Consider the following 11,699-nt stretch of genomic DNA (forward strand, 5'->3'; position numbering starts at 1 on the left):
GATTTCCAGGCCCAGCTGCATTGTGTCCTGCCTCCCGCAAAACTCAGACAACCCCAACTGGCCATCCCAAAACTCAGTAAAGACCAAAACAAAAATTCAACTGCCCCTCTAAGAATCAAAACTGGCAACTTTATAATAAATAGGATCATCCATCCAGGCAAATGCTTAGTCCATTTGTATTTAACACAATAACCCTTATTGACAACAAAAACCATTGAACAAGATCAGGTAAATGACTTAAAGTGATTTTGTGCTTAGAATAATGAAGATGATTTTTGGTCTGCAGTGTTATGATTAGCAGTATATTACACTCAGTCATGAGGAAGAAAAACTCCCAAAGAATATAGAAAACAGCTACTAAAGAAACGTGACTGTTTTGATGTTGTCTGCTCAACACAGCCAAACAATCTGATCAAACAGATACTTAGAGATTCTGTATAATTTTGAAATTACTGAACACCTTACTGAAAAAATTCAGTTCAGATTCTATGAAACAGAATTTCATGCTCAGTCATCTTCTTCCTTTCTTTTTTACCAAGCTCATTTTCTCAGCCTTCCAGGCCAAGTGAAGACTCTTCCCTGCTTTAAGGCACAAGAGATTCTTTCACAGTGTTTGGAATGCGACTGGCATAGTAGTCATAATTTCTCAAAGTGGCAAGGACCCCAGCCGAATTCATGTGTTTCACCTCCTTGTTGTACTGAAATGAATTTCCACGGATATCAGTTATCTTGCCTGCAAAAAAATAAAAAAAAAAAGAAAAAATATTCCAGCAAAAAGGAGTTGGAGTCTCTTAGTTCAAGTGAAATAACTAAAAGCAGTCTTTGTGATACACATGCCTGTCTTCAGATGTGAAGTATCTTTGCTTCCAATTTAAGTACAACAGGTTTTATATTGACTGAAATCAAATAACTAGTGGGTTTATTTTTTTTTCAACAATACTTAAATTCTTTTTGTCCCAGAAAAAGGAAAACATCTCTCTCTCATGGATTACTTTAAATGCTTCCTGAGTAGCTTTAACATTTGCCATTGACAAGCAGCAAAGAAAAATCCTCAGTTCAAGTAAAAACCAGGGTAAGTCTATACCACAAACTCTAACATAGTGTTGAAACACCCCAGCTGGTTTTAAATGAGATTTTAGGAATCACTTAGCAAAAGCAAGACAGATCTTTATTCAAGCTAATTTAACCAGGAGATTCCTATCTACCAAAGAGACTAAATACAGCACTGTGCTGCCCCAGATTGTTTGGGTTGCTTTATGCTTGAGCTAACCCTGTTTAAAATTATCCACAGTTATGAACACTACAGGCTGCAGAGGAGTTCAGTAGTGTCATTATGAAGCCTGTTGTCCTTGCTTGACAGAATTTAGGAATCAAACCCCATAATTTGAGCATATGGTGGTAAAAGGCCTATTATTGTGGAAAGAAGAATTTAAAAAAATAATACTACTTCAAATCTTCAGTAGTGAGTCTTTTCATAACTTTCCAACCCCTTTAGCCTCTAGATAAGTGAAGTGTCTCATGTTGGTTGGAGACCATTAATTCTATTGAATTACATTAATGACTCAAATTTGGAGTTTGTACATCCAGAGAACAACAGCATGATTTGACCTATTTCTGTTGGTTTAAAGAATTCAATGTCCACATATTACATAACGTGTTACTAATAATAAACTACTATACTCAGTTAGTAGGACAGCAGATTTTACTGTGAGATAGTAGCCAACAGGAAAAAGAAAAAAGGCATTTGTTTTGAAAATATTAAAATGAATATACCTTAAATTAAATTTGGGGATTTGGCTTTTTTAATTATGTGACAGTTACTGACACATGTATTGTCATTTTTCTTTCAATGGAAAGCATAACTAACTTCAAATTAATGCAGTGTCACTTATCCTGGAACTTTGAATGCTATTAACTTACCTCCCACAGCATGTAGGATAGCTTCAGGTGCACATGTATCCCACTTCTTGCACCCAGGACTGGCAAATACATAAGCAGATGCTTTGCCTTCTATGAGTTGAATGATCTGTTATGAAAAGAGTTGCAATCATTGCAAAGGATTTAGGAATTTAGAAATGGGTAGAAATAGCACCAGGAAGTGAGGATTAAATCTGTTTATTTAAGTACTGATAGTCAGGAAAGGAACACCAGCCATTTCCTTATTAATATTACAATAAATGCATTAAAATTTAGAAGCTAAACTGTATCACCATTCCCAGTTCAGTATTTTTGATTGTTATATATACAGTCTATGGGATGAAAATCTGCTCTCAGTTTCAGAAACAAGAATTCGCTTCTTGTGCATGTACTAAAAAAATTAAAGTGGAAAATATATATATGTTGTGTTAGTGTCTCTTTGGGCCTTGCACATGTTGGAGAAAAGAGATGAGAGGGTGTGTTTTTGACAGCTATGACAGAACAGCTTTAAAACCTGTACCAAATGAGTGTTCCCTGTATCCAGAGAAATTTCACAAAGGAAATATCACTGTATGCTTATATTTTTATCCTTTCAAATGTGCTGCTAGGTAGTTGGAACAAAAGCTGTATTAACACAAACAGGAGGACATGTCCAATAACTGAGATTAAACTGAATTCCCATTTAGTCTTTCTGGTCTTACAACTTTGTATTTTCACCCCTAAAAACAGAATACTGGGGAAGACAGACCTCAGCCATGAACAGCGTGGGCACTGGTACAAATACACCTGTGCCTAATTCTCTCAACCTCACAGCAGACTGACTGCTAGGAAGAGAAGTTGTGTGGGGTAAGGTGGAAGAAGTCTCCCCTGTATGCTCATGCAAATAAGCAAATAATTTCTTTAAAAAGTATTTTTATTTTTTTTGCAAAGGTGCCACCTCCCAGTAAAACCAGAAGATTGGGAGTTTTCATACCTTGTTTCCTGCTCCTCCAACTCTGATGACATGGTCTGGGTTCAAGGCAGCGATGCACTCGTTCACCAGGGCACTGCTGTGGGAGCGCGTGGTAACCACGATGTGTTTGCCAGCAGGAACTTCTGTCAGCTGAAAGCCAAAGGCACCCATGCCCAGCACTCCCCAGATCGTCCTGCCCAGCACAGCATTAGCTCCTGCCTGCAAAAAAGGCACAGAGTGATGATTAATCTGGGCAGCAGTTAAAGCACAAAGGGAAAGGGTACCTGGATGCATCTTGGCATATCAGGGAGTATAACATTAATACTGGGCTGTACATTTAAACAGTGGCACTTAAAAAGAACTACTTGAGAGCCCAGAGTGAGAAATTAGTTCTCTTTCCCTAAAAGGCAATGACATCATTGACCCTTTTCTCATCTGTGGCATTGTGGTGGTGCATTACATCCTGCCTCCAGTGACTGGCAGATTGATATTTGTATATTTCTGTACTTGGGGCACAATCTGTAATTGAAAGTATCTTGCAATTTGAAATATTTTGTGATCCATGTCACACAAAATATGATAGTATTACATCAGTTCAAGGGCTTTTTCTTTTAACTCAAATAAGTTTAATTAATCAGGCTGTATCATGAGCTCCCCCAATAATACTGAAATAATCTCCAAATATATAAATGTCTGTAGGTTGGCCATCCTGAAGCCTGGCATGATACACTCTAACTGAGCTGTCAGTGGCAACTTGTGCTTGGTTTATTTAGGGCTGCAGATTTATAGCTGTTACCACACATTGCAAATGCACCCATTGCATGGATTTACTAAAGGATTTCTAACAAAGACTGCAACACTACTAACCTGTACTTGTTTTACAGTAGGTACTTTATAAGGACTGTAGTAATTTGCACAGCATATACATAATATATTCTGTATCAGTGCATTACACCAGCCTCATGATTCAGTATAGTTGTTAGTAAGTTCCTGACATTCAGTTCCTGGAAACCAACATTTAAAATTATATATATATTTAATTTAAAAACCCCAATATACCTTACATTACAACATTAACTCCATTACATGCCACTTTTCAGTTGCAAGTGTGCTAACTGAAATAGCTTAGGAGTCACATTTAGAAATCACACAATGATTCTAAATAAATCAATGTTTTAATACCTCATAGTTGTAATATGGCTGATTAATAACTCCTGCTATTGCTTTGCCTCCATAGGCAATTCCAATAAGAACCGTTACGTGGTCAAGGAGACCTGGACAGAAATAACAGGAATGTAGTTAAGCTTGAAAAAGAGAAAGATCTTAATAAAAATATAAACCTCCAATAAAAGTCCACAAATCAGTATGCAGAGTGCTATCTTAAAAATGCAAATAATAATCAGGACTCTCAGACGTTAATATAATTTTTTAGTCACTTAGCTTTGAGGTCTGCTAAAAAATGCCCCAGACAGAGTTCTTTTAATAGAGCTATGTTATAATTAACACATAATGAGAAGGACATTTAAAGATACAACTACACAGCAGTATATGATTACATTCTTCTGTAATTGTGGAGGGAGTTCTTTAATGCTATTCATAACTAACAATTTATTGACAGTTGTACATCTCTCTCTCCAAAAAGGGAAAAAAATCTGCCTAAAAGATTTTATATTAATCAACTAAAAGATGCATTAGGAGGCAAAAGCATATTTCAGCATATGGTTTCTTGGAGGCTTTTCTTTTTATTTTTGCTTTTCTTTCATTTTAGGGTCTATTTCTATGGATAGAAACTAGGCTTTGCTAAGTTTCTTCCCATGACTGAAAAATTGTGATTTGTGGCAGGATGTTTGTTTTATTTTGAAAGGGCTACAAGTACAGCTGTGGTATTTGGGTTGTTTGAGAGGAAGATGCAAATATAATTGAGCATATTCTTGTTTGAAGGGGAGATTTAGTCCTTCAACTCAAAGATATGCAAAAAAATATGTAAATTTAACTAAAGACTCAAGACAACCAGCCAGCAGTCAAAGGCAGCTCTAAAGTGATAAAAACAGGTCAGTCCATCAGGAGTATTCAGTACTGGTTAGAACTGAATAGAGTGAATAAATACATTTCAAGCACTCAAAAAGTACAGAAACATCAGCCAAATGAAACCATATTGTAAGTAACTTCTATTATAAAACTATGCATTATGTGTGATACTTTATTACTATTGCTATTTTTTTTACCAAGAGAATTAAAAGAAAATCCAACCTTCAGTGTACTCCTTGGTTCCATCCAAGGGATCAACCCATATTACAAGCTTTAAGAATAAAAAATAAGGAAAAATTAACAAATACAAATCATGGAAATTAACACGCAAAGTACATATTTTACTTTAGTGCTTTTATTTCCTCATGGGAGTAAGGAAATAAAAAGATCCAAAGTTTTAACAATATTATATGGCTGAAGCCTATAATAGTATTTTACACCAAAAAAAAAAAAAGCTTAAATATTGACTGGAACGTCTCAGTAAATCTCTTAATAGAAGTATGAAGGATTAAGCTGAAATGGAAAATGAGATTACTTTCATATGTCTAAACTAGATTCCTGCCAAATTAACTTGAATCACAAATTGTAAGAAGCCTATTTCCATTTCCCATTACTGCAGACAGGAGCATGCAGCATTTGTAGCTCTGGAGGTGTGATACTCATGACTACATTTTAGTTTTCAAACAAAAAAGAAAAACTGGCAAATTGAAAAAACCTTTCTTCATTGTGCACTCTTAGGTAAAATTAGAAAGTAGTATAGATAATGTAGAATATTAAGCATTACCTCTTCCTCTTTAATTCCTGTGTACTGAGCAGGACAAGGTTTCTTCAGTATTTCTTCACAGTGACCATTTTCAATTAAATCCTCAGTTACATCATCAGTGGGCAGCTCCTAACAAAAGAATTCTCAGAATTATTAGAAAAATGTTTTGGACTCCCTCATTTTGCTTTAGAGCTGTGTATTTGACAGCAGCTTGCAAAAGCTACAGAAATGGAAAGGTGAAACGGGATGCAAATACCTTTATTTGTTGCTTTTTGGGTTCTTTTTTTTTAATTAAAACCAAAGTTTTCCTAAAACCAGCCAAAGCAAATTCCATTGCGTGCTACAGCAAGATAAACTGTTAGTGTGAATAAAGCAGGTACTTACTTCTTCTCCTATGATTGTCACCTTGGGAAACTTCCGTGCCAGGGAAGCACAAATGCTCATTTGGACCAGTCGGTCAGCTTTGGTCTGCAAGTCATTGGGTCCAGCCTGTCCAAGATGGATAGGTTAAAAAATACACCAGCTCAGTGGCCCATACAGCACTCTGAATATCTGCTTGTAACCTAAAAGAAGTCTAATTTGGTAAATCTTCAACCCAGTAAGTGATCTTGTGAAAGGCAGGCTAAAAACTGCAAGAAGCAGAGTTTTCCTGTGCACCCCAGAGCTCAGACAGACTGCTCTGACGGCAGAACAGAGGATTTGGTGCCCCAAGGTGACATAAAAAAATGACTGCAAGCCTTCCCAATGTCACACAGCCAGACATATATTCCACACACAGAGAGTAATTTCTTAAATGTTAATTAACAGCTAAATGTGAAAGTGAGTAACTTATTAACACTTTTTAAACCCTTTAGGTCTAGAGATATAATCCCAGTAAGAAATAATTCTGTTAGCATTGGAATTTAGAAAGATAGTTCATCTAAGATTTGCATCTTAGTTGTATCAAACAAAAATTCTATCTGCTTGTATCTTATTTGTTGACAATGTGAAAAGTGTTTTATCCAGCTACTGGAATTAGCCATAGGAATGGGATATTCTATTTAGAATCATGTAGTGGGTTAATTTTTGCATGCTCAAAACTAGTCTGTCCCTTAGCCAAATGACAATTTTATGAAATTTGACATTTTTCTTTGAAATTTCCCTCTCATCCCTAATTAATTTGGTTGAAATTGGTCCTGAATTTAGACTCAATAAGATCAATTTATTGCAGAGAATGTCCTTTGTTCCAGGACATGAATCCAATAAACAGTGTAAGTAGTTCTTCAATGTAAGAATGAGGGACAGAAGTGTCTATCCCAAGTGGGGGATGGAGGAAGTACAAGCACGACCAAGAAAAGCAATATGAATGGAGAGCTTAGAGTAAACTGAGGGAAAGAAAACTCAGGATATCAGGAGAGGAGATGGCTAAAAACTCAGGTGTTCCCGAACTAGATAAATGGATGCAGGGTCCCTGTGTTGAGGGAAAAGGTGGAACATTCCCTTCCCAGATGTTCTAAAGCTTTCAGTAAGGCCAGTTGGAATTGGTCTTGGTGTTTGTTGGCTACAGAAAGAGGATGAATGATGAGAAGCAGCACTTCTGTTCCTTTCTGTTCTGCATCTCTTCAGACTGCAAAGAAAGGCACATGCAGAAGTCCTTTTGCCTTCTTCCTCTTCCTTCAGCAGCCACCTTTGGCAAGAAGCTTGCAGGAATTTCAGGATCTCTAGTCCCTCAAACAGGAACCTCTTCTATTGGTCATTGCTTGCAATCTAATTTTGTGCTTGCAGTATTCATTCTTCAAAACATTTAAGATTGTAAAACCAATTTTACTTAGAACCAATATCACCTGTTACATTTGATGATTTTTGGATAATGTAAATTCCTGCGGTACCTTCAATGTAAAGACCAAGAATTTTTTTTTAATTATGGCCTTAATATTGTTACATATCTGTAAAGCTAGAATTGACTTCTAAAGTTAATTTCACCTATTCTGGTACTGTAGTCAAAGCAAAGATCCAGGCTCATCAGTGCAACTTACTAAATTACAGCAAATTAAGCACTTTAATGCCTGTTTTCTTTTTAGAATTAAATTTGAATTTTATTTAAATCTGAATTTATTTTGAAAACTTTGATTTACAATAAAAGCTAAGGTTTTTTTTTGTTTTAGGAAATCAAACACTGATCTATTCTAATCCAAAACTCAGCAAGAGCATGGTATTTTAAGCTGTACTATGGATGTGAGAACATAGGTATAGAGTATTTTTGTTAATTTCCTTATTATGAATTTTGAGGTGCTATGCAAACCTTGTGTTTGTGAGGGAAATCTGGACAAAATTATGGTGTTTCTTTTAAATGTACAAGTGTTGTTTAGAAGTACTGGTCAAAAGACACTTTTCTAGGGCTGTTTTAAAATCCTTTAAAAAGGAATGTTTGTTGTAGGTGGTGGTGGGGGAGGTAAGGGCTGTATTTCTTCAGTTGCTGATTTTTAAATCACTTTGGCTTGTATCTAACTCAAGATTAACAAGTGAAATTAAACTGGAACAAAGTAAAAGGTAATACCTTCTCAACTATGCCCAGATCTCCTGCAGACATCACATTTCTAACAATTGTTGCAGCTTTTTCTGCAACAGAGTATGCTGAGGCCACCACACGCATAAGAAGAGCTGGAGAAGCCATGCTGAATGCTGAAAAGAAACAAAAAGCAAACTTGAACATTTCTCTCTTCAACAGAAACAAAACAGTATTTTACCCAACATTTCAAACAGAGTAGAAAGAGGAAAGTGGGTTACTGCCAGTAAATGGCAACGAGGTGAGCTTTGGATTTTTTTTAAAAATACAATTAATGAACACAAGGATGTAAAGCTGTAGACAAGATTGTAGACAAGATCTTCATTGATTGTAGACAAGATCTTCCAAATACCCAGGTTCTGTCTGACAGTGAACCTGGTTCTCACTAAAATAGAATGACATTAAAAAACAACAGCAGCAGCAGCAGAAACTCTTATCATAAATATTAAGAAAAAGAAGAGTCTACACACAGCACTCATTTTTTGCACACTTTGAACATCAGTTCATTTCTTCAGAACTGAACCTACAGTTGGTTTGTGCCCAAAACTCAAGCACAAGACTACCAGACAGGATGACATCAGCAACTTCACTTACTATTTCATTGTTTCACTATAAAATAGGGGTTTGTAGATGGCCAATTGTGCACACAAAGTAGGTTAATGATATGCAGATACTGCTAACTTGTATGCAAAAGCTGAATTTAGCCATCTGAATTTAACTGTCCTTTCTGTCTTTAACTTCTGATTTCTTTAAGGAAATCAATTTCTATCTTCCTGCCTCCCCTCAGCACTCTGTGTTTTATCATTCTTAATATTGCATTGACTTCCTCATCTGTTCTCCAGCACAAACCAGTGCAATTCACTGGACCTTCAGTCACCAACAGAATCAGAATACCAATAGAACAGCCATCACCCTTGGAAAGACTGGCATTCCTCACAGCTTTTCTGGAGCTCAGGAAAAAGAGGTATTGATAACCACACTGCATTTGTTTAAAAATCAGAGATAATTGCTTTTTATGTTTTTCTATTAGTTGTTTCTGTCTGTGTAGATGACACACTTTTTGGCTTGGCCTCAGATGTGTGACACACTTCCAAGGAAACCCTTGAGCAAAGCCAGAACAAAATACAGAGGAACTCACTGATCACCTCACAAAAGAAAATATATTATGGGGGAAGTGTAATATAACAGTTATATCATAAATATTGCAATTGCAGCAAGTCCTGCCTAAGTGATAATAGGTCATTATACCACACCTTTCCTTTCTTCCTTGACAAATGAACATGGCTGTTCACAAATCAGCAATGTCAATGTTAGAGGTATCAGAATCCCAAATTTAGCCAATTTAAGAACTTTTTGACCACTTCAGTAACACCATACCTGTACCAGTAAAATCAGAAGCACTCTGAAGCTGAAAGAGTAGAACGACTGTGCAAGCACATTCAAAAAGCACAGTTGCTAATGTTAATTATTATTTGCAGCTAATGGAGGGGAACAAAGTGCATTGGAGTTCTGTGGAACAGCCAAGGTCCATACCCAAAGTAACCCTGGACAAGTAGCAATGGTTACAGAGGAACTTTTGGAAATGGTACTTGTGGCAAAAAGCAGCTCTCAAACAATTGAAAGTTGCAGAGCAAATATATATCATAACACATGAAAAGCCATATACTGTTTTAAGTCTATACCATCGTGTGAAACAAGTTAGCATGAAGGAAAATAGTTTATTCCATAATGAAAATATACGGAATATGAGAACTTCTGAGGAGTTAAAAAAGTAGCATATTAGATGGAAAGTTTGGATTAAAGAATTTAAATGAATTATCAGATGAACATAATTAACATTCTTTGCTCAGCTTCTCAAAAAAAAGTCATTTGACCTCTTACTGTGCATTTGATCCTACTTCAAAAATGAGATGAAAACGTGTTTTAAAGTCTTGACTTACTTTATGTTTGCATAAAATTTAAAAATACTCAGAAAACAATACAGAAATACTATCTTGCATTCTTGAAGCTTGACCCAAGGTATTTTTAGGTTCATTTTTCTTGTCCATACTTAGGGAAAACAAATATACTTTCTGTGGTGAACCCAAGATCTCCTGGCAAACCTTAAAATACTTTTATGAAAAAATAAATTTTATTAGAAGAAACTGAAAGGAGAGGTGCAACACCCCTTCCTCATCTCTCTGGACTAATTACTTAACGAATTGCAAAGTATTTTATTAGTGCAAAGGTGCATTAGATTTTTACAGGGCTGCATCTCCTGTATGACGGGTCTTCTGGTGTATTGGACCTTTTTGATTAGATAAGTGAATGCAGTAGCTGGCTTTAAGTTTTTCACCTCTGTAACTTTTTGATCTCAAGTTAACATATTTATAGGTTTATGGCACATTCTTTCTGATGAGGGCAATGTCTAATGTATACTTCCACAAAGCACTTAAGAATATATTGTGTGCTTTGGACAAAAATAGTTTGACTCCTAGAAAACTGTGCAGTTTACAAATACTGTGCAGCAATTATTCCCTCAAGTTAAACTTGGGTATCATTTGCCTCTAAAGATCTTCCCTCCTTTCTTCTAGCCCAGCAACTAAACTGTTGAATGGTGTTGCCAAATCAGCCGATTCTGATACCTACTGAAATTAATGAGTTCTCGTTCTACTTTTTAATTCTGATGTATCTAAGTACTACAGACTGACAACAATTAACTTATCAAAGCACATATTACAGATTTGTTAGTGGTTCTCATTCTCTTTTATGCAAACTTCCATTTTCTAATTTTATGGTTTTGCCTGATGAAAGGAGCAAGCGGACATCACGCAGAGCATGTCCTTAAATCCAAATGTTAAACCATTATTTCATTCTTGGAACTCTTCAATGCCTAAGCGACCAGAGCTCCTTATTTCTTTACAATAAACTTCGGCCCACACCTAATAAAAGTTAAACTTTCTATTATGTAAGAGAGTAATATTTACCCAGCAGAAGCAGGCTAGGACTCAGGGTGGGAACCCCATTGAGGTTCACCTACAGACTTCCAAGCGGGAAAGGGCTGTGCTACCTCATTTCACCAAAGAGAAAAACAAGGGAACCTGTTCCCGATTCCCTTGCCGCGATAGTCCCGGTGGCAAAGCGCCTGCAGGGCAGCGCAGCCGGAGCTCGGAGCGGTGCCCGCGAACGCACCCAGCGGAGCGCGGCCGGACACACGACGGCTTGTCAGGGATGGCAGAAGCGGCTCCGCTGGCGCAGCCGCCAACTCACCGCGTCCAGCCTCGCTTTTCCCGGGATCTCCACCGGCCCCCACAGCCCGGCACCGATCGCCGGCAGCGTGCGTGGCGCTCCGAGCCCTTCGCGTTCGTCCCCGTGCCAAGGAGGGACCCACGCCCCAGCGCCGCCGCTCCCCGCCCGCAGCGCACTGAGGCCTCTGCGCCGGCTCCTTCGGAGAGGACTCGCTGCCTCTACCGAACCATCTGGGAAGGCCCCGAATCCTTCCGGCTCCGGGCGGG

General features: G+C 37.4%; 1 protein-coding gene across 1 annotated transcript; it reads right to left on the reverse strand.

The window, feature by feature from the left end:
* Nucleotides 1-158: 158 nt before the first annotated feature.
* Nucleotides 159-11,579, reverse strand: BPNT1 (3'(2'), 5'-bisphosphate nucleotidase 1). Its single transcript, XM_064709154.1, has 9 exons — nt 11,455-11,579; nt 8,197-8,321; nt 6,045-6,149; nt 5,682-5,789; nt 5,120-5,168; nt 4,052-4,143; nt 2,891-3,088; nt 1,921-2,026; nt 159-733 (listed from the first exon to the last, which is right to left on the reverse strand). Exons 2-9 carry the CDS (start codon nt 8,311-8,313, stop codon nt 585-587), a joined length of 924 nt encoding a protein of 307 aa, XP_064565224.1. The 5' UTR covers nt 8,314-8,321; nt 11,455-11,579; the 3' UTR covers nt 159-584.
* Nucleotides 11,580-11,699: the final 120 nt, after the last annotated feature.

Source organism: Zonotrichia leucophrys, chromosome 3, assembly GCF_028769735.1.
Source record: "Zonotrichia leucophrys gambelii isolate GWCS_2022_RI chromosome 3, RI_Zleu_2.0, whole genome shotgun sequence".
NCBI lineage: Eukaryota > Metazoa > Chordata > Aves > Passeriformes > Passerellidae > Zonotrichia > Zonotrichia leucophrys.